At 43.0% G+C, this 23964-nt stretch overlaps 1 protein-coding gene across 3 annotated transcripts in view; it reads right to left on the bottom strand.

Annotated features, from left to right (window-relative positions):
- Window positions 1-16396: 16396 nt before the first annotated feature.
- The window catches only part of MYRIP (myosin VIIA and Rab interacting protein), a 366936-nt gene continuing 359368 nt past the window's right edge, over window positions 16397-23964 (bottom strand). For 2 of the 3 annotated variants that reach the window (XM_053221639.1, XM_027040749.2), the window contains one exon: window positions 18458-18625. In XM_053221639.1, coding sequence (XP_053077614.1) covers window positions 18593-18625 — 33 coding nt within the window. In that variant the 3' untranslated portion in view covers window positions 18458-18592. Of the gene's footprint in view, window positions 18626-23964 lie in introns of all 3 variants that reach the window. The other variant, XM_053221635.1, reaches the window with a different exon arrangement.

Here is a 23964-nt window from a genome sequence, read left to right on the forward strand (position 1 = left end):
AGATATTTTTTTTGAACCCCTGGAAAACTTTTCAGGTGAAATAACTAAGCTTAAAGCAATAGGTCCAGTCTATTTTTTATTTTGAAACAAGTACAATAAATACACTATTTATGTTTTTAGGCTTGTTAGACACCGTCTCATGTCCAGGTCAGGTAGAAAGAGTAAAAAATCTCAACTTACTATGAGCACCTGATGTTCTATCAGCAACGTGTGGTATAAAGGAAATACTGGAAACATTACTAGGTAGAAGGATTTAATTCTTTTATTTATCACTGAAAATAGAATTCTGTCACAGCAGAACTCATTGTTAGGCATATTTGCACCGGCCAAAAGTAAAATCATGTCCCCAGAAACCTACTTAACCTACAGTAGGAGCTTGGATGACAGATCATTAATAGTAATCATCATACTAAAAGGTTATACTATCTTTAAAGAGAAGGGGATAGTAATTGGCTCAAGATGGTTAACTCAGCATCTTTACCATCAAAAAGTCCCTGGGGGTCTCAGACAAGATACATTTTGGGACAGAATAAATCTAGCACTGGACAACAAGGGTATACTATCTTTGGATCAGACATTTCCTTCCACCTGAAGGAAAAAACAGATGAAAATCAGTCGATGGAAGAAACTGCATATTTAAACACTAGCACCATTGGATTCTTAAAGATCACAGGATATCTTCAAAATTTGGAGATTTTGAATCCCAAATCCTATATTTAAGTAAAAGAATATGCAAGAAAGAAGGCAAAATAAAGGCCCTTTAAAGCATTTTTTAAAATATTCAAGAACTCAGAAAGTTTTCTTCCACAGGCAATATTGATGACACAGAAAAGAAAGATATGGGACAAAAGAAATATAGGTATATAAAGAAATCAGTAAAAATTGAGGTTATGTCTAAATCATACTGGTATGTAATAGTGAAATATTTTATGGGTGATTTCTAGAAGAATAGAAATTTAATGCATTTTTTAATTAAACAAAAGGCAAGGAAAAGGATAAAGTCCAGAAGAAATCATGTAGTAAATTAAAAACATTAAGTGGTAACAAATAGAAAGTACATTATTATTAGTAATCCACAAAAAATGTGAATGATATGGGGTGCCTGGGTGGCTGAGTCGGTTAAGTGTCCGACTTTGGTTGAGGTCATGATCTCATGGTTCGTGGGTTTGAGCCCCGCCCGCATTGGGCTCTGTGCTGACAGCTCAGAGCCTGGAGCCTGTTTGAGATTCTGTGTCTCCCTCTCTCTCTGCCCCTCCCCCACTCGCGCTCCGTCTCCCTCTGTTTCAAAAATAAATAAACGTTAAAAAGTGAATGATAATATTTTTTGGTTATAACACAACCTCTGGTTTCAATTAAAAATGGTTTCAAAACTTTATCTAGCTTGTAGTTATGACACATTTAAAGTCAAGTGACAGAGAGATTGAAAAACTTATTGCGAGCAACTGCTAATTGAAAAGTGGGGTGTATATATGTGTATATGTGCATATATATGTGTATATATGTATATGCGCATATACATATATACACATATACACGTATATACAAACTGCGAGATCATGACCTGAGCTGAAGTCAGACGCTTAACCTACTGAGCCACCCAGGCACCCCAAGAAATTCATTTTTCAAAGAAAGCAGTATACATCCAAACTTAGGGAATATAGCCAAAGCAGCATTAGGGGAAAATGCGTAGCATTACTTGTACTTACAAGAGAACATGGGAAATACCTGGACTATATTTTCAACTCAAGAGCTAGAAAAAGAACAAAGTAAGTCCAAAAATATGGGGAAAATCACCAAAATCATAAAGAGCAAAGCAAAAGTTAATAAGTTAGGAAAAGCAAGAGTAGTGATCAGTATAACTTATTGATCAGTAAGAAACCAAGTTTTGTTTTATTTTAAAGGCTTTCAAAATAGACAAACTTTTGGCAGTTGCGAACAAGAAAGAGGAAGAGGGCTTATAAAGATAACCTGGTGGGGCTCCTGGGTGGCTCAGTTGGTTAAGCATCCAACTTTGGCTCAGGTCATGGTCTGGGGTTTGTGAGTTTGAGCCCATCAGTCTCTGTGCTGACAGCTCAGAGCGTGGAGCCTACTTTGGATTCTATGTCTCCCTCTCTCTCTGCCCCTCCCCACTTGCGCTCTTTCTTTCCCTCTCAAAAATTAGCATTAAAAAAAGTTTTGTTTTTTTTTTTTAAAGAAGGAACCTGGCCCAATAGTTTTTGATGGTCAAGTTCATCAAACATCAAAAATCCCATCTTATTTAAAATGGGATTTTTAAAGCATAGAAAAAGACGGAAACCTTTCTAACTTGTTTTAGAACTCTAAAAGCAAAAGGAATAGTTTATAATAGCATCAAAATAATAAAATACTTAACAACAAATTTAACAAAATAAGGGCAAAACTTATACTTTTAGAACTATGCAATGCAATATTCTTGAAAGACATTAAATAAATGAAGAAACATCTTCATGGATCAAAAGGCTTAATATTGCTAAGGTGCTAATCTCCCCCAAACTGATTTACAGACTCAACACAATATCCATTAAAATTCATGCTGACTTCTTTGCAAAAATTGAAAAGCTGATCCTAAAATTCGTATAGAAATTTAAGAGACCCAAAATAGATAAAACAATCTTGAAAAAGAACAGCATTGTTGGAAGATTCATACTCCTTACTACAAAGCCACAGTAGTTAAGACAGTGTGGTATTGGCATAGGATAGACATTGTAGGTCAGTGGAATGGAACTCGAAGTTCAGAGAAAAAAAACCCCTAAAATTTATGGTCAACTGATTTTTTGACAACAGTGACAAGACAATTCAATGGAGGAAAGAATAGTTTTTTCAAACTATTGGTGTTGGGACAACTGGATATTCACATACAAAAGAATGAAGTTAAACTCTAAATTCACATCATACATAAAAATTAAAATGGACAAGAAAGCTAAATGTAAGAGCTAAAACTATAATGTTCCTAGAAGAAAGCATAGTGTATATGATCATTGTATTGGGTTAGGCGATGGTTTCTTAGGTATGACACCGAAAGCACAAATAACAAAAGAAAAAAGATAAATTGGGCTTCATCAAAATTAAAAAATTTTTGTGCTTGAAAGGACGCCGTCAAGAAAGTGAAACAGAAAGCCACAGAATGGGAGAAAATATTTGCCAATTATATACCTGATAAGAGAGTTGTATCCATAATACATAGAGAATTCTTACAACTCAATAATAAAAAAAATAATCCCATTAAAATAAGGAAAGGATTTGAATAGACATTCCTCTGGAGAAGATAACACAGGTGGTAAATAAGCACATGAAAAGGTGCTCAACACCATTAGACATCAGGAAAATGCAAATCAAAACCACAATGAGATACCACTTCATACCCACTGGGATGGTTACAATCAAAAGGAGAGATAATAAATGTTATTGAGGATGTGGAGAAATTGAAACTTTCATAAATTGCTTGTAGGAGCTACTTGTAGGAATATGGAATGTCTTTTTGAAAACAGCCCGGTAGTTCCTCCAAAGGTTAAAACACAGATTTGTAATATGACCCAGCTGTATTACTCCAAGGTAAATACCCAAGAGGAATGAAAACCTGTATGTTCGCAAAACATTTGTACATGAATGTTCCTAACAGCCTTATTCATGAGAGTCATAAAGCAGAAACCACCCAAATGTCCATCAACTGATGAATGAATACACATGTGGTCTCTCCGTACAATGGATGTTCAGCCATAAAAAGAAGGTTACATGCTACAACACGGATGAACTTTGAAAACATTATGCGAAGTGAAAGAAACCAGTCACAAAAGACCACATATTACATAATCCCATTTATGTGAAGTGTCCAGAATTGGTTGGTCTCTGGAGACAGAAAGTAGACTAGTGGTTGCCTGGGGTTAGGAGTGCATGGTAAGGGGAAAATGGGTGGTTGCAGCTAATGAGTATGTGGTTTTTTTGTTTTTTTATTTTTTGTGGTTTTTTTTTGGGCGACGAGAATGCTCTAAAATTGATTGTGGTGATGGTTACATCAACTCTGTAAATATATTTAAAAAAAAAACATTGAATTCTACACCTTAAATAGGTGAATGGTATGGTATATGAATTTTGTATCTCTCTAAAATTGTTATAAAAAGGAAGAGTAATCAAAAAAAGTGAACACCAGTTTCTCCTATTTCCTGTCAATATATTGACAGCATTATATCAAAAAGAATATTATTAACCCAGACATGCAAGGGTAATCAAGCATAAGTAAATGTACTATTGTAATTACAGTAAAAGATCCAGCATTTAATATATAAGGATTTGAATACAGGATTTTGCCATTTTGGAGGAACAGGGAGACGTGTTTACCAACTCTCCACACTGAGGAACCCTCCACACCGCAAGTTTTTAACACATCAGAATGAAGGCTTTTATGACCCATATATAACCAAGACCGCTCGTGGGAGTTTCCTTTCAGTTAATAAGGTTGAAGGGGCCTTGGGACACTCAACGAGGGAATGGAGACTTGGCGATACTCAAGTGGAGGTGATGGAGACCCGCATCTGCCAGATGGAGGAGATGAGACCCCTTGACAGCATGGGAAAGAAAGGTCAACATCATAAGTACAATCAGCTAACTTCAGAAAGGCCCTTTGGAAAGCGATGCTGATCATATACATTTGGAAAGTGGCATGGAGGCTGTAACTCCTAGTTAAGCACGTGATGCACCACCATGTTGTAAAAGGAGGGATCGCTCTCTTCCCCAAGACATTGATACATTAAAGAACCCCAGCTCTATGGTCCTCTCAATAAGGTGAAATAAAAAGTGATTTTAATCAATCACCTTGTTCTGTTCTCTAAGCACAGCCCTCCCCCACAACCCCTGCCTGGCTTTGTCCCCAGTGTGAGAAGGGCCAAGGACCACAGTGGGGGTTAAGGCCTCATGTTAGATCACCTGTATGTTTTCTCAAAGTGGGGTGATGCAGGAGCTGTTGCTTCCAATCTCAAGGATAGACCAGTGACCTTTCCAAGTTCTAGATTTATGCTGATATTTTCATTGTCATAATAGCCTCCCCAAATTCTTTCCACAGCTCACTTCAATATAAGAGCTGCTTAATCGATTCTATTACTCTTTTAACCAAGAGTAATATTTTAACCAAGAGTATTTTTAACCAAGAGTAAAATTTTAACCAAGAGTATTTTTTTATGTGCAATATACCCATATTGTAGTCTGCCCACCAAAGTTTGTAATCCCAGGCCAACCATGCCCTTATGTTACAGGGCTGCACAAGGCTATCACAATGTAGTAGCCACAATGAGACAAACTTGTGGTACCGTGTCTGTATAAAATCTTATTTAACTGATAGCACGTTCTTCATGTTTCATTGGTTCCTTAGGCTTTAGGTCTACTTTTCAAGACTCTTAAATTCAGTCATCTTACTTTATCAGAAATGTTTTCTGTATTTAATGGACTTACAATGCTGGTAAAGCCATCTCACTCAAGATTCATTTTCTCTTTCTTTGTTTCCTTCCTTCCTTCCTTCCTTCCTTCCATCCATCCATTCTTTGGACGGGATTGTATCTCATCTAAGCAAACAGTAAAGACATATTCATGTGGGAAAATAGTAATGGCTTGCATTTACTGAATGGGCATTGTATACCAGGTCAGGGCTAAGTGCTTTACACAAAATATGTCTGTGTTCATTAGCCAGCCTCATTTTAAATTTGAGACCACAAATCTCAAAAGGGTAGTCTGCACTTCACTTCTTGCTGTACTTCCTGGGATGTCCTTTTTTAACTCTCTACAGTGATGATTTCAGACCTCTTCTCTCTTTGCAAAACCCAACTTCTCCCCCTATATTCATCTTAGCTGATGGCCTTGCGCATACTTTATTGAGAAGATAGAAACAACCAGATGGGAATAAACATCATCCAGCCACGAAATCTCCGAATTTCTTTGCATTTGTATCTCTGGTCTCTACTTTGCCTCTTGTTACAGTCGATGTAGAATCCCTGTTTTCCTCTTTTGTCCTTTCTAGGATGTTGGTCCCGGAAGAATCCCCTTCTCTTTATTGTATTTATAATGTCTTTCTCTGTATAGTATTAGTTCTACCAGGATGCAGGTATTCTCTAGAATCTTCCATCTCAAAAAGACAAAAGTAAAAACCTCCCTTGACCTCATTCCTTGTCTTGCCAGGACCCATTTCTCTGCTCTTCCAAAGAGCTGTCTATATTACTCTCTCCACTTGCTCAAGACCTATCTCTCCTGAACCCCTCCAAACAGGCTTCTCTCTCCATTGCACCAAGAGTATACTTGTCCAAGTTTGGTTGATCTCCATATTGCCAGTTGAATGCAATTTCATTTTTTTTTTTCCTTACATGACTTCAGAATTTGATGAAGTGAACTCCTACTCCTTTCTTCTTTTGGTTTGTATGACATCACCCTCTCTTGGTTTTCTTCTATATCTTCTGTCACACTATTTCCAGCACCTTTGCTGGCTCCTTCTCTGCTCAGACTATGTCAGTGTGATCATCAAGAAAGGAGGAAAATCAGAAGATGGTGTTTTGGATACCAAAGGAAGGAAGGGTGCATCCTAGAGGCTGGGTTAGGAGGAGTAGTCACCGGCAGAGGACAGTCAAGCCCAGTGGCCTGGCAAAGTCACAGTTTTATTCGGTGGCACGATGCTCTCAGGGTGAGGAGGATAGAGCTGAAGTAGAGAAAGTAGCTATTTCCAAACACTCGGGAGACCAGGGAGGGTCTCAGATCATCCACATTTTGGTTATACTAGTTACAGTAATCTACCAGCAAGAAGGAAATGCATTAGAATTTTCCCTTGAGCTAAAGAAGAATGAAGATGGAGAGGAAATTTTTCTGCATCAAAAACATCTTTTTTTCATGTTTATTTATTTTTGAGAGAAAGAAAGAGGGAGAGAGAATGAGAATGAGCAGGGGAGGGACAGAGGGAGACAGGGAGAGGGAGAATCCCAAGCAGGCTCTGCAGTGTCAGTGCAGAGCCCGATGCAGGACTCAAACCCATGAACTTTGAGATCATGACCTGAGCCGAAATCAAGAGTTGGATGCTCAACTGACTGATGCATCATGCATCAAAAACACCTTTGAGGAAGGGAAACAAAGGTGGGCAATTATGTAAATAAAGGCATTCGACCTTAAGAAGTGGGTAGGACACGGAGAGAGGGAGAGAAAACAGATTAAATAAAACAAAATCTACTCTTTAGTTCAGGGCACCTTAATTCCCTTTGAATATTAGTTCACTTTAATGCAGAAACATGAAAATTTGTAGAGCTATCAATAAGAGCCATGAGTTTGGAGGGCAGCATCATTGTTTCTTGGGCTATTCCAAACTAAATAAAGTACCCCAAGCAATATAACAGACTATTTTCAAGAACAATTTCCACCGTAAGCACAGAAAGGGGTTCTGTGTAGCTTTTTCTTATAGGGGAAAAAAGAGTGAATATCTTTACTGTCTTAGAAACAGTTGTATTAAAAGTACCCAATCTTATTATGACTTTGTATATGTGCTTGACGGATAGAGATGCCGTTAGTTTCCACTCTGCGATGTCAGAGATTCCAAAATCAGTACCCAGTTACAAAAACCAGATCTGGTTTTCATAGCAAACACATATATTTTTCTTTTTTAGAAAAGCTTATTTATTTATTTTGAGAGAAAGGGTGAGCAGGGGAGGGGCAGGGAGCAAGGGAGAGAGTGAATCCCAAGCAGGCTCTGCTCTGTCAGTGCAGAGTCCCATGAGGGGCTCGAACTCATGAACCATGAGATTATGAGCTGAGCCGAGATCAAGAGTCGGACGCTCGACTGACTGAGCCACCAAGGCACCCCCCTATTTTTTCTATGTAATTGCGTGGTTAGCGGTGGGGACATCACCGCTACATAGCTGGGGTGCTAAGTTACAGGGGTGGTGGGAATGGTACAATCAGTCTTCTCTCAGTTACTCAGATAATTTTAGGTGTTGCGCAGAGTAGCTAATGAAAAACTGTGGAGATTGCAAAATCAGTTCAAGCAAAAATCTGAGCAAACTTCAGAGTAAAAGCAAGAACTACATCCCATATCTGTTCCATTGTTTCAGCTACTGACCCAACAGCCCTAGCAGGAAACCTGGGGGGCCTTCCTGCCTTTCTTCCCTTCTCTCTCCTTTTTCTTCTTGGTTCTCCTCGTCTGCCTCCAACCCTTGAACACCTGTTTTCAGCCTCACTGTTGCCTTGGGCCTGGGTGGGGAGGGGGCCATGTTGAGGGTGGGTCCCTTCCCTGCCTCTGTGCAGACCCCGGTTCTTGAGTTCGTCCAAGAAAGAATGCAGAGCCAAACTCTCAAGTAAGCAAGGCTTTATTAGAAAGTTCAAAAGCAGAAGTACACTCTCCGGATGGGACAGCAGGCAGGCTCAGAGACGGCAGATGCACCAGGGCTGGGGGTGCCTTCTCTCTTTATGCTTTTGCCTCCATAGCTAGGGCAGTCTCTGAGATTGCTTCCAGTCAACTAAGGGACCCTCCTACTGGTTGGGAGGGGGGACCTTGTGGCCCTATAGGGTCCTTGTCCAAACTGTCATGGCAGCCTTCCCTTCCAAAGGGGAGTCGAAACTACAAAGTAAATGTATTATAATGAAGCTATAGGTTGCTTTAGGGCAGTGGTTATAGGGAAAGGCACATGTGTGCTCCCTGGGGCTTTTCCTAGCTGTTTGTGTTCTGGATTTTTATTTATTTATATTCGTTCGTTTGTTTGTTTGATTAATGGTCAGAAAATCCTGTTCCCTGCTAATATCTAGCTAACTGCCTATTCTATCAGATAGGGAATAAGATTGTGTGAAATTAGAATTTTGGTAGGGAAAGGGGGCTGGCATGGGCCGGCATGTGTATTCTTAAAAAGCACCCCCCCTGGGGATTCTGGTTCCCCTCCCCACCACCACCACAGTTAAGAACCTGAAGGTATAATACAAATTCTGAAGATCAAAGGAAATACAAGATCTTTCACAGCAGGAACAGATATTCTAAACCCCAGATGCGTCATTCAGGCAAAATAAAGGACAAAAAGGCACCAGGAAGGAGATGTGAGAGAACATGAAATAAAACAGGACAAGCCAGAGACCCAGATTTGAGATATTCAATACCGATCTTTGGCCACCCCTGCACCCCCAGCCTGCCTCTGGGCAATAGGACTCTGCCCAGTTCTGACTGTATGTCCTTCTCTAATGGGGATGCCAGCGTCATTAATTCTGTGTCTTCCTAGACTGCAGACTGCCAGAGGGCGGAATTACAAATCTTTTACTTTTTACCTATCTGGTGCCTGGCAAAGGGTAGACACTAACTAAACATATGCTGCTGAATTCAGTGAGTGAATGTGTGTTTCTAATCTGCACCTGGATATCTCTATCAAGATGTTCCAAAAGCTCCTGAAACTCAACATGACCCCAAACTGATCTTTTTATTTGGATTGTGCTTACTCGTGTGCCTCTACTTCCGTATTGGTTGGTGGAATGGAGTCGAGCAGTCAGAACCCTGATGTCTTCTGGTGTGCCCACAACTTGGCACTCAGTAGCCACTCGCTTTTTCCTTCTTAAACTTCCTGTTTCCTGAGACATTATTATCCCCTGGTTTTCCTTCTTTCTGGCTGCTCTTCCTCGGCCGATATGGTTCCATAGGTCCAGGCCCTCGGTACCTATCCGATTTTATAAGGTCCCCCGGTGACCTCATCCATGTGCACACTTCTGGTTCCATCCATGTCCCAGTAGCCCTCTGATCTCCACCTCCAGCCCTGGTCTCTGCAAATGTAGACCCACCTACCTCCTGGACCTCTCCACTTGGCCAATATCTCAAATTGAACATATCCCAAAAGGAATTCATCTTCCTTCACCATCCGCCAGTTCAGTGAATGGGAGCAATGTTTTCCTTATTTCACACCTCAATCTTTTTTACTCCCCATATCCAACCAATTCCCCAATCCCGTTTTTGCCTCCAAAATGTCTCCTGGATCCACCGAAATTCTCCTTCCTCCCTGCCCTGATCCAAGCTGTCTTCATTTGTTCCTGGACTCTCTGGGAAGTCTCTGAATTAGTTTCCCCATAATCTTTGTCCTGCTGCAATGTATTCCTTATGCTAAAAATCCAGAGCAATTAAAAAGAATAACTCACAAATCTGATTGGGTCACTTCCCTCCCAAACTTTTCAATGTCTTGCCTTAAATCATGGACTAAACGTAGGATTTCACTGTATCGATCCAGACTTGCACATAAATGATATTTATCTGTGATAAATGGGATGGTGATGGGGGAACATGCAAAATGGTCTGCATAGAGAGGAAGGAGTGAATCACACAACTAGGTGGAAAATGATAGCTTAACAGTGAGTCCCGGCACTCTGCATAGGTGGAGAGGTGTCTCTGGGCAAGTGCTTGGGGCAGAAAGTGGGACAGATTGTATGCCTTGAGTTTTCAGTGGGGCCAAAACATCACGGAGGCCCGTGGAGTTGGCCAAGCAATCCTGGAGGTCAGAGAGGAGGAGACAGGGCACAGCAGGAGACTGGTGCCATATGGAAAGTCCACTGTTGGTTGGAAAGAGGACTTTTGAGGAACAGGAATGTCTCAGTGGGATTTTTAGCCATTAGGTGACATGTATATGCCCCCACCCACTCCCCCACGCCACCCCCAACCTCTGCCAGCTCCTGCTGCCCTGAAGCCCTTCAGTGAGGTCTACTATTTAGAAATGGTGGGTTGTTGTCTTTGTTGTTGTTTTAAATGAAAATGGCGACGGGCTTAAATTTCCTCTCTGGATTGTTGCAGTGCGAAACAGAGCCTGCAGCAGGGAAGCAAGGATCAGAAACCACAGATCTTCAAAAGTACAAACTCACAGACTTTGGGGAAAGGCTTTGGGCTTCGCAGGAAATAGAATTAAGGGTTTGAACCAGTATAGGTTTGAACCTAGATTTTGAGTGGCACCCCCCTCCAACTACCTGGGTTACACTAGGATTCTCCTAGGCTGGGAGGGATCCGGCGCCATCAGAGAGGAGGTGACACTTGAGCACAGCCTTCTTAAAGAATAGGTAGGGATTTTCCCAGTCAGAGGGAGGCATTCCAGGGGATTGAATATGATGTGGGAAGACACAGAGTTGAGAAAGGTCTTAGCTTTAATGGCTTGTGACCCACAAAGGGTAAATGGGACCCTACCAGGAGCTGTGGTCCAGAATTCCCATCTGGTACAGCCCAGCTCTGACAATGCCTGAAATGGGCTTTCTAACCACATTGTAGATCTATCATTTCAGCATTAGCCAAGATGTTTATTTTCCCCTGCAATCAAAGACAGAGTGGAGGCCAGCAGAGCAGAATCCTAACTCCTTCGAGTCAAGAAGGACTGACTTATTATTCTTTTGTCATCAGACAGTTCAACAATCAACGGGCACCAAGCTGACATTTGGCCGAGTGACATCAGCAGAGCTGTTGAACCTCAGATAGTCAGCATTTCAATAGCCCGTGGTCACTAGGAAGAATAGCTACTGGGCACAGCAAAAGCAAAAACAGTGTCATTCAAAGACAAAAAAGAACCTCAACTCTGCCAGACTGAGGAGAGCAAACCCATTCATCACCAGGATGGTCCTACAAAGACCCAAATTACAAATGGGGTGGAAATGCTCATTCACAGTCTGTTCCCGGTAGAGCATTCACGACACATGGTCTACATTTATCAGGGCAAAGAATGCTTGTCCAGCCTTCCCCTTTTAAAGACTGGCCCGTCCTCAAAGACGGAAATCTTTTTCTGACTGCTGAGTGCGTTTGTCATGAAATGAATAAAACAGAAGGGAAGAATAAACCAGGAAAGACAGGCTTGAAAGTGCCAAGCTATTGTCATTACCAGGAAACAGGGAGGGCGTGTTGAAGACGGAAGTGCAACAAAAAATCCTACCCCGACTGACTGCGAATCGCCCTTTTAGCTTCCATTAAGTAATGGCCATATTGCTCAATGAATGAGGACAGCAATTACGTGCCTTCTCGTCCTGTCATCCTAACACCTCATGGCTGTGGCACACCCTGGCTCTGGGCCAGCATCACTTTTTCATTTGATCACACAGCACACAGAGAAGAAGGTGGCTCTCGAGGTCCTCAGGCCACAAGGCTCTCAGGTCGGTCTCGCAGACCTTCCTGAGCAAGCACAGACTGAGAACTTGGCAAACTGGATGGGGAAGTGTCAAGGGCATACTCTCCAAATTGCTCTGCTCAGAGCAGAGTACAGCCTCTCCTGGACTCACGCGAGATCTTAAGAGATGGCAGATGTACGGATGTTTGGTGCCCTTTTCCTGTGCAAGTAGACTTCCTGGAGGTCCTTAGGTTGCTGGGCTTGTGAACGGCTGAGCCTGCCTGGCTGAAGGGCTTTGGGGGCTATAAACCGGAGGGACACAGAACGGGATAGAGGAGAGGCTGTTCCACCTGCCTCACCGTGCCACGTGGCTCTTACCTCTACTAGCAGAGATTTAACTTGGGTCCGCTTCAGAGAGCCACAAGGACACTTGATTGGAAATCCCCACACCTCAAGGCTGCCTCCTGGGTTGTTTCTGGGAAAAAAATACCCTGATGTCCTTTAGAAGCTCAGTTGAGATGGCTGGCTAGGAAGTAGACATTCCCTCCCTGGGCTGGGGGCGGGGCGGGGGGGGGGGGGGAAGAGCAAGGAAGGCAAGACTGACCGAAAGCTTTTCTCTGAAGGGTTGGAGGGACACTCATCCCAGGCAAACCAATAGATTGGGGCTCTCAGGATGACCTCCCCACCTCTGCCCTGCTTTCAGCTGCCCTTCAAGTCTTGGTCATGTCTTGAGAGTTAGCACTGTCCCTGACAGGGCAGGGGTGGGGACTACCTGGAAGGGGAATTTGAGTCATGAGAAGTGTACTGGGTTTTCTAGTTCGTGGGTGGTCTCCAAACCTTTTTGGCTACATATGCCATGAGTGAAAACTGTTTGATGATGCGTGCTCAAAAGATGTAGTTTCATTTATAAATTATTTACATGTACTGTCATCTATCATGTATTTAATATTGGTAAACTTGCTTCCAGATAAAAAATAAGTATAAATAGAAGTTCTAATATTTTCTTTCACCTGTCCGCAGTTGACCACATTCTATACCTTGTGTGTTATCTGTACCCCACTTTGGACTACTACATTTTTTGAGTGCTTATTATTTTTTATTTTTTATTTTTTGAGAGAGAGAGAGAGACAGAGAGGGAAAGAGTGCAATTGGGGAAGGGTCGGGGGGGGGGGCAGAGGATCCCAAGCAAACTCTGTGCTCACAGCAGAGAGCCCGACCGGGGGCTCGAGCTCCTGAACCTCGAGACCACGACCTGAGCTGAAGTCAGACACTTAACCGACTGAGCCACCCAGGCGCCCTGAGAAGCGCTACCTTAAAGCTCTCATCTTTATGAAACCTGGTAACTTTGATATAAAACATACTTTTCCATATTGTAGGACTTGATTCTACCAACCTGGATCCTTCTAAACAACTTCTTTGAGGTTTCCAGTGTTTGAAGTGGATATTAAAGTTTTCTAGCCCTTTGAACACTCTTTAAAATGCAGCTCCATTTACCTGCACTTTATCATAATTGGAACTCAATTGCAGAGACAGAAGGCTCGCACAGCCAACTGTTCTGTAGAATGCAAATTGTGCATGGGAAATACTTCCCCTGGGAGAAAATGGAGTGGCTGTTGTGAGAGAGGTTATTTTTACAAGAACACACCAAATGTCTCCCGTGCTTTAGTGTTTTATCGAAAATCTCAATGAAAGAGAACCCTTTGTGAGAGATCAATACACACATGCACAGGCACACGCGCACACGCGAGAGTAAGAGCAAGAGAGCGATGCTATGTTTTAGGGTGCGTGATGGAAACCTAACAGAATTTGCCTACATCAATTGTGAAATGTCAAAAACAAACAGCCCAATAGTTTGCTTATGCATCCTTCATACTGGCATGTGATTTTCTCTTTGACAGCCACTCACCTTTACTTCTTCCCCAGCAGGATTCATCTAAGGTGATAAAACTCATCTTTCAGGTAGCGTATCCATTAGCCATTCCTGTGTCATAAGCTACTGCCAGATTCAGTGGTTTATTCTTGCTCGTCTGTCTAAAGGTTGGTGGGGTGGCTCTGCTGATCTCGGGTGGGCTCAGCCCAGCTTGGCTGCAGGCTGTAGGTTGGTTGGGTCTGGCCCTGTTCCTTGGACCTGTGACACGTTCTCATAGTGAGTGGCAAAAGGTAAGTGGGCAAACCCACCTCCATAAACATATTTCAAGCCCCTTATGCAGCTCTCACCATAACATCTTATTGGCCAAAGCAAGTCATGTGGCCCAGTCCAAACCAAGGGTTGGAGACTCCAATGCTACAATCTGCTACAATCTGAATGTGCCTCCCCGCTCCCCCCATTCATATGTTGAAACCTAACCCCTAAGGTGATGGTATAAGGAGGTGGAGCTTTGGGGAGGTGATTAGGTCATGAGGGGTCCGCCCTCCCAATTGGGACTGGTGTACTTTTAAAGGAGGCGCCAGAGAGATTCCTCGCCTGTTTCCACCGTGGGAGGACGCAGTGGGAAGATGGCGGTCCACAACAGCTTCCGGCAGCACCTGGCCATGCTGGCACCCTGGTCTTGGGTTTCCAGCCTCCGGAACTGTGAGAAATACATTCCTATTGTTTATGAGCTGCTGGGTCTCCGGTATTTCATCACAGAGCCCCAGTGGACTGAGAGAGGTATGTTCCACCGACCATAAGGCACGTCACGTGGTCAAGCCCAATGTCAAGGGTGGTGCCCTCCTCTCAGAGTTAGGGTGTAAAAGGCGTGCGTATTTGTAGAACGAGGGTCTTTTCTACTATCAGTAGGAAAAGTGAGGCATAGCATTTTGTACAAGTCACGGTGCTCGTGTGTGAAGGATTTTCTTATCCCGAGAGAAGGAGGACACAAGCACTGAGTACCTATAGTACTCCAAGATTATACTGAGTTTTCTCCCATGTTATTTCATTGAACCTTTTAACACCACTAGAACCCATTTCACATACAAGGTGACAGGCCCAGGAGCTAGGACGTGGACAGTCTAGGAGTGGAGCTTAGTTTTTTCTGGCAGGCTTCACGTGCCTTGACTATTGGGTCACATTTTTGGTGTTGTTGTGGCAAATCAAGCACTGACTTCTTAGGGGGAAATATTTTTATTACACTGTTCTAATACCCCAGAAGCAAGAAGCACCATAGTTTTTCTGTGAGCATAGCTGCCCATCACTCTTGATATTCAAATTGTTGGCTCAAATGGATTCTCTTGAAAACCTGTACTGATGATGCCGATTGGTTGCTCAACACAGGCTTTGGGGACTTCTACGGGTTAGAGAGGCGGACTGTTCCCGTCACTTGAGTGTGACTGGCCTCTCTTGACTGTCTTGCTATTCCTATCCTGCAGGGCTGGGGCCGTGGGGAAGAAGGATGGAGAAATCAGGAACTCCAGCCAGGAAACGCTGCCTGAAGAGAATTTCAGGTGGGTCGACGATGTTGTTCTCCCCCATCTGAAATGCCCTGTTGACCTAAATGTTAGCTTGTTTGTCACCAATGCTTAGCAAACACCGATGTGCCAGGCACATTCACGGGAGTGTGGAGAAAGGTAGACCGAGCGCTAGTGATGACCGGGTGAATCCTATGGATCTGTGTCTTAACAGGTGATTCTGGTGCCACTCAAGTTGGAGTATTACTGTGTTGGGCCACCAGATAGAGAAGGCTGGTGGCTTCTATTAGAGTTACTATTCATTCATTCATTTCAGGTTAGAGGAAGGTTCCTACTCTTCTTCAGGGATGGCAGGGGCCAGGGTCTGGGGAGGCCAGCCTCAGAGAAGCAACAGTTGCCACCGATCCCGTGCAAGACTCTGGGAGAGTCACGGTCCTGCTTCCTGCTTGGCTATGCAGTCCCTGCAGGGATGAGCAGGGGCCTCCCCGGTGATGTCCAGGCTTACCTGCAGGGTCTAAGGTTTCTCAGCCTGGGCACTATGGACATTTGGCACTGGATAATTCTTGGTTGTGGGTGGTTATGCATTTACCAGCATCCCTGGCCACTCTCCACTGTATGCCAGGAGGAGCACCCGCCCCCCCCCCCAACCCGCTCTGCCCCGCCAAGTTATGACAATCAAAAAGGTCTCCTGAGGGATTAAATCACACTACTCCCCTCCCATCTCCTGCTTTGAGACTGCTGGGCTTATGCTGGGAAATTCCGTTCTCAGGATAACGAGCAATGGAAAAGCCAGTGGTGTAACTGCAAGGAACGTGGGGTGTGAGGCTAGCAGCCTTGAATCTTGGCCCCTCCGATGACTGGCCATGGACTTCTTTCCCTGCCTCCTCTCCACTCCCAGTCTTCCCCAACCCCCAAAAACCACACCCCCACACACATTATTTTCATAAATGACTTTTACTTCTTTATCATTTCTCTTGACAGTAATTCTTGGCGATGTGCATATAACATGAAGGCAAGCATAACTTTCAGAAGTCATCAAAGATATGGTCTTATTGTCCTCGTTTTCTTAAACCATTAAAATATTTTCATTTATAAAAATTAATCTAAATATAAATATTGACACTGAAGATCAAAATCACTTGATGACAAAATAAGTCTTCCGAAACTATAACATATGCTTATGGTTTTTAATAGTAAATTAAATCTTTGCACTTATTTGGCACAAGGAAACCTTTATAAAATTTCAAATGCCATAGAGCAGGCTTCTTCTTTTTTTTCTTTTTGTTTTTGTTTTTTTGTTTGTTTGTTTTTGTTTTTTGCAAGGCTTACACAGTACACATTTTTGTCAAAGAAAACTGAATATTAACACTGGAACACACCAATAGTTGCTTTTCATGCCTCTTAAAGGAAACATTCGATTTGGAACTCAGATCTTTTGTTGTTGTTGTTGTGTTTTTAAAATTTGTATTTGTCTGCTTTGAGTCATACCAACAGAACAAAAAGCCAAGATTTACTGTGTTTCAAAGAAGTCACTTCTGTTGGATAGCACATACACAGGATCAGCAAAGGGTGTCACCGGAAGATAGGTAGATCGCATCAGGAACGGATCGGAACACACATTTCAGCAGCAAATCAGGTCTGGCAATGTGTGTAGCAGCAAAAGAAGGTAGGAGTTGAAACCAGCGCAGGGTGAGGCTTTGGGGAGGCATTCCGATGACACTTGGCTTAGAGGTGTGACTTTGGCAAACTAATCTCTCTGGCCCCCTCGGTTCCCAAATCTGAAAAGTGGGGATACCTACTGAAGAGGGTTGCTCCAAGGATGAAAATGAGAAGAAACTGCCTTCCTCAAAGCAGTCACTTAAAACATTTCGGTCAAACTATCCCCTTGCCCCCCATCGTTTGCTTTCTTCCTAAGATTCAGAATGTCTCAGGGACAAATTTTAACAAAGGCTGTAAATGCTCAGTTCATTGAGCGGAATTCTGCTCCACTGGCTTTTACAAGCACACTCTACACGGTCATGCCTTCGAGACCGCAAACGTGGAGCACGTGTCGGCTCGTGTGTCTGTTAAACTCACAGTTTGTCCTTGCTTTTTTCATGCCTGTGAGCTTTCCAAGGCTATTCTTTAACCATTTTTTTCCTTTAAGGTCATCCTACTACTTTTGCCGAATTATCTACTGGGAAATAAATTCTGGAGGACATTTTCTCATGTGGTTAGAATCCATTTAGACGCGGCCATCACTAAGCTGCATCACGTGGATTCCAGACAGCGCCCCAAAGTTAAGCCAATGGTGAGCTTTCTCAAGCTCCTCTCCCCTTCACAGTGGGGAAACTGTCAGTGAGCCCAAGGGGAAACCCTAAATTCTCCATGAGACCTCGATTCAGAAAGACCTGGGCCTGGTGTGGGTGAGTCAGAACTTTCCATTCCGTGGTGTGTGATTGCAAAGCAATGGAAATGACTGGGCCACTGGTTATGGTCGTGTGGTGTGGGGAGAGGGGTAGCTAGGAGCTTCCCAGGAAGGAGGCGGCTGAAGGGAGACCTGCATCCTTGCTGGGTGCGTGCTCCCCAGATGGGACGGTCCGGATGTTCATTGCGGGGACATCTGCACATTTTTCCTTAGCATTTGTGGGACAAACGTGGTTTTGAGAGATTAGTAAGAACTGGTGATGAATTCAATGATAATCTCCATCTCCCTTCTTTCCAACCCCCCCCCCCCCCCCCCCAGCTCCCAACGGTTCTCCTTTGGACAAATAACTATTGACATATACTTTCAGTTGAATCAAAGGGATTAAAAAAAAGAGAGATCTTAAAGACAACACACAGTAGCGAAGCGAACACGGAAAAGATGCGTCTTTTGAACAGGGAGCTCTGTTGTTGGAAGCCAGCATCTCGGTTTTCTGTCTTGGATTCCCCTGGGAGCCTAAGGCAGCGAGTGGGCAAGACCGCAGTGCTCAAGTCTGGGGCTGCTTTCTGGGTGAGGTATCAGGACAGCCCTGTGCAGTGGTGCACCATGGCCCCCCCCAGGTCCCCTCCTCGGGTGGAAATCGGTACAGTATTGGATGGCTGTTGGGTCAAGGCACTGTCGTGTACGGCCGGAGGCAGTGGGTCACTGGCAGTGGAGCTCCGTGGCACTAATACATCACAGCAGACGCCAGACTGGGCTCCTGCGGCGAGACAATGAGCGCATGGTCATCAGCCACTTGGCAAGAGCAAGAAAAGGCAATTAAAAATGTCTCCTGCTTTTTTTCTTTTTAAATAGGCTTCACACCCAACAGGGAGCCCAATGCAGGGCTTGAACTCAAGACCCTGAGATCAAGACCTGAGCTGAGATCAAGAGCTGAATGCTTAGCCGACTGAGCCACCCAGGTGCCCTGTTTTCTATATCATAAAAAATGTTTGTGCTCGTTGACTGGGAATATTTAATTATTTAAAAAATGATACTTTAAAAAAAGTTTATTTTGGAGAGAAAGAGGGGTGCACCTGCACGCACATGAGCAGGTGAGGAGCAGAGAGAGAGAGGGAGAGAAGGAGAATGCTAAGCAGGCTCGAAGCCACGAACTATGAGATCATGACCTGAACCAAAACTGAGTCGGACACTCAACCGACTGAGCCACTCAGGCATCCCAAAAGTGATGCATTTTTTACTTGTACTTTTTAAAAAAGTGTTTATTTTTGAGAGAGAGAGAGAGAGACAGAGCACAAGCAGGGGAGGGACACAGAGACAGACAGAGGGTCCAAAGCAGGCTCCCAGCTGGCAGCAGAGAGCCCGAAGTGGGGCTTGAACTCACAAACTCATGAGATCATGACCTGAGCCTAAGTCGGATGCCCAAGCTACTGAGCCACCCAGGTGCCCCTACCTGTACTTTTTAATCTGTCTGAAATTTATTTGGCATGTGGAATACCGCAGTTATTTAATTTGATTCCCTTCCCATTACCACCCCCATGGCCAATTTCCTATGTTCAGAGTCTCTTGTGGTTTGCTTCCCTCTCTTCTCTTCCCACCCCCACTTCCTTAAGTTCATTTGTTTTGTTTCTTAAATTCCACGTATGAGTGAAACCATACAGTATTTGTCTTTCTCTGATTGACTTGTTTCGCTTAGCAGAATACATTCTAGCTCCATCCACATTGTTGCAAATGGCGAGATTTCATTCTTTTCGATGGCTGAGTAATCTTCCATTGTGTATATAAACCACATCTTCTTTATCCATTCATCAGTTGATGACATTTGGGCTCTTCCCCTAGTTTGGCTATTGTTGGTATGAGGAACCTCCATACTATTCTCCAGAGTGGCTGCACCAGTTTGCATTCCCACCAACAGTGCAAGAGGGTTCCCCTTTCTCTACATCCTTGCCAACACCTGTTGTTTCTTGTGTTGTTAATGTGAGCCATTCTGACAGGCGTGAGGTGGTATCTCATCGTGGTTTTGATTTGTATTTCCCTGATGATGAGTAGTGTTGAGCATCTTTTCATGTGCCGGTTGGCCATCTGGATGTCTTCTTTGGAGAAGTGTCTCTTCGTGTCTTCTGCTCATTTCTTCACTGGCTTATTTGTTTTTTGGGTGTTGAGTTTGATAAGTTCTTTATAGATTTTGGATACTAACCTTTTATCAGATCTGTCATTTGCAACTCTCTTCTCCCATTCCATAGACTGCCTTTTAGTTTTGTTGTGCAGAAGTTTTTATTTTTATAAAGTCTCAGTAGCTCATGTTCGCTTTGGTTTCCTTTGCCTTCGGCAATGTGTCTAGTAAGAAGTTGCTGCAGCCGAGGTCAAAGAGGTGGCTGCCTCTCTTCTCCTCTAGGATTTTGATGGTTTCTTGTCTCACACTTAGGTCTTTCATCCATTTTGGATTTATTTTTGTGTATGGTGTAAGAAAGTGGTCCTGTTTCATTCTTCTGCATGTTGTTGCCCAGTTTTCCCAACACCATTTGTTGAAGAGACTGTCCTTTTTTTCTATTGGATATTCTTTACTGCTTTGTTGAAGATTCGTTGGCCATATAGTCGTGGGTCCACTTTTGGGTTTTTGATTCCATTCCGCTGATCTATTTGTCTGTTTTTGTGCTTGTACCGTATTGTCTTGATGATTACAGCTTTGTAATATGGCTTGAAATCCACAATTGTGATGCCTCCAGTTTTGTTTTTCTTTTTCAGGATTGCTTTGGCTATTTGGGGTCTTTTGTGGTTCCATACAAATTTTAAGATTGTTTGTTCTAGCTCTGTGAAAAATGCTGGTAGTATTTTGATAGGGATTGCATTAAATGTGTAGATTGCTTTGGGTAGTATAGATGTTGATTTATTTATTTTTAAAAGAACATTTATTTGTTTATTGTTTATTTATTTTTGAGAAGGGGGAGGAGCAGAGTGGGGGAGACAGAAAAGCAGGATCCCCACTAACAGCCTCATGCGAGGTCCGAACTCATGAACTGTGATATCATAACCTGAACCAACGTCGAACACTTCACCAACTGAGCCTCTCAGGCAGCCGGGGGAGTACAGACATTCGAACAATGTTTGTCCTTCCAATCCATAAGCATGGAAAGCTTTTCCATTTCTTTGTTGCCCTCTTCAATTTCTTTCGTAAGTGTCTTGTAGTTTTCAGCGTACAGATCCTTTACCTCTGCAGTTAGGTTTATTCCTGGGTATCTTATTGTTTTCGGTGCAATTGCAAAAGGTAGTTCCTAATACTTTAAAACAAATCAAAAACACATTCTCAGATATGCCTGTACCTCTTCTGAGCCTTCTTTTCCACTGACCATTTTTTATAGCTTTTAATTTGTTTTAAAATCTAGCAGGAGGGGCGCCTGGGTGGCTCAGTCGGTTGAGCGTCCGACTTCGGCTCAGGTCATGATCTCATGGTTCGTCAGTTCAAGCCCCGCGTCAGGCTCTGTGCTGACAGCTCAGGGCCTGGAGCCTGCTTCGGATTCGGTCTCTGTCTCTCTCTCTGATCCTCCCTTGCTCACATTCTGTCTCTCTCTCAAAAATAAATAAAGATTAAAAAAAATCTAGCAGGAAAATCACTTTAATTTTGCAAAATGCTTTTGTCTATTCTTTCTGAGTCATTCTTTCAGGAACTTTAGTTCGAAAGAAAGTCCCACTGAGAGCTTTATGAGAATTGGATTAAACTACAGATTTAATTTGGGAAGAAATGACTTTTCTTGTTGAACTACTGATGTAACCTAGTAATCAATACCTCAGTATTAAAGGTATCCTTGCATTTCTGTAAAAGTTACTGCTGCAGTTAACTCGCTGATGTGTTATGTAGTAAGCTGCGTGTGTGTCCATGTGAAGAAGGATAGCTGTTGTGTGGGGTGTGTGTGCACGCGTGTGTGTGAGCAGGCACGAAACACGTGCGCACACGTACGTGTAGCTTCACAACACGAATCTTTCAGTTTTCAAGTTTTTTAAGTGTTCCGGAGTACTTTATATTGCCTGGAATTAATTTCTGCTTAAAAAATCTATCCCTGAGGGGCGTCTGGGTGGCTCAGTTGGTTAAACCTCCCGCTCTTGATCTTGGCTCAAGTCATGACCTCACTTTGGTTCATGGGATTGAGCCCTGAGTCCAGTTCTGTGCTGACAGCATGGAGCCTACTTGGGATTCTCTCTCTCCCCTTCCCTTTGCTCCTCCCTTGTTTGTGATCTCTCAAAATTAATAAACTTAAAAAAAATTTATCAGCAAAACTATTTGTCCAGACAGTCTTTTTTTTTTTTAAATATGTTTATTTATTTTGAGAGAGAGAGAGATAGAGTGAGCAAGGGAGGGGCAGAGAGAGGGAGAGAGAGAATTCTAAGCTCTCTTGGAATTCAGGGCTTCATCCCATGAACTGTGAGATTATGACCTGAGCCAAAATCAAGAGTCAGATGCTCAACTGACTGAGCCACCCAGGTGGCCCCAGACAATCTTTTAAGTTTTACTAAGTTTTAAGTCAGTTCTTACTAATATTCTGATGTAATTCTTATTTTATTAGAATTAAGCCTCTAAAATTCATTACTATATATTTACATCGCATGGTATGTTTAAATTAAAAATTTACATCTGTTAGAGTCTCTTATTTTTATTTATTTATTTATTTTCTTGATTTGGCTTACAAAACACTCTGCTTTTTATTTTTTCGAAGAATAAGCTCTTGAACTTATGATCATTTTTATAGTTTTCTGGCTTGCATTCATTGGTTTCTGCCTTTATCTCTGATGTCTGGAATGCATCGTGTATGTGGGTGTACGTGCTTTCTAACTTCCAAGTAGAGTTTCTGTGTATTTTAAGTTTTGTTCCAATTTGCTACGTTTGCCCTGTCACTTCTGGTAGTCTAGGCACATGTGGCTCTTTAGATTAATTAAAATGAGTGAGATTTAAAAAATCAGTTCCTTCAAGGCAGTAGCCACATTTCAAGGGCCCAACAGCCCCATGTGGCTGGCGGCTGCCATATTGTGCACCACACAGTGAACATATCCATCATTTTGGAGAGCTCTGCATGACAGCGCAGCTGGAGAGTCTCTCTTTTTGAAACTTGTTTTTAATGTTTGTTTATTTTTGAGAGAGAGAGAGAGAGAGAGAGAGAGAGAGACAGCATGAGGAGGGGAGGGGCAGAGAGAGAGGGAGACACAGAATCTGAAGCAGGCTCCAGGCTCTGAGCCATCAGCCCAGAGCCCGACGCGGGGCTCGAACTCACGGACCGTGAGATCATGACCCGAGCTGAAGTAGGACGCTTCACTGACTGAGCCATCTGGACGCCCCCTGTTGAAGATTATTTCTGGCACTGGAGTCACAGAAGTTTGTTCTATGCTTCCCACTTTTTGTCGCTTTTTGTAACCTCAATAGGTTTTCTTTGTAGCTGGTGAAAAATCAACTTTTATAAAGGGTCCACTGATGCTTGGAAACAAAGTGCATCTTCCATGAAGTTTAAAGTAAGAGAAATGCCTTAACTAAAGCTTATTAATTATACTATTCACATGCTCTCATTTGTACTTAATTTTTTAAAAAAATGTTTATTTTTGAGAGACAGAGAGAGAGAGCACACACGTGTGCACAGAGGAGGGGCACAGAGAAAGGGAGACAGAGGATGCAAAGCAGGCTCTGAGCTGTCAGCACAGAGCCTGACACAGGGCTTGAACTCACAAACCGTGAGATCATGACCTGAACTGAAGTTGGCCGCTTCACCAACTGAGCCACCCAGGCTCCTCGTAATTTGTATTTATTTTTGGCATATTTGGGCTTCCCAGGGTTGCTAAGGGAATTTTAAAGTCACCAGCCATGGCACAATGAATTGTATCACTTTTGCATGCTGAATCAAGAAAGGCTCAGGACTTACCTATTTATTTTTTAAAGTTTACTTGTTTATTTTGAGAGAGACAGAGACAGTACAAGTGGGAGAGGGACAGAGAGAGGGAGAGAGAGAATCCCAAGCAGGCTCCACACTGTCAGCACAGAACCCGATGTGGGGCTCAAACTCACGAACCATGAGATCATGACCTGAGCTGAAACCAAGAGTCAGATGCTTAACTGACTGA

Source organism: Acinonyx jubatus, chromosome C2 (assembly GCF_027475565.1).
Source record: "Acinonyx jubatus isolate Ajub_Pintada_27869175 chromosome C2, VMU_Ajub_asm_v1.0, whole genome shotgun sequence".
NCBI lineage: Eukaryota > Metazoa > Chordata > Mammalia > Carnivora > Felidae > Acinonyx > Acinonyx jubatus.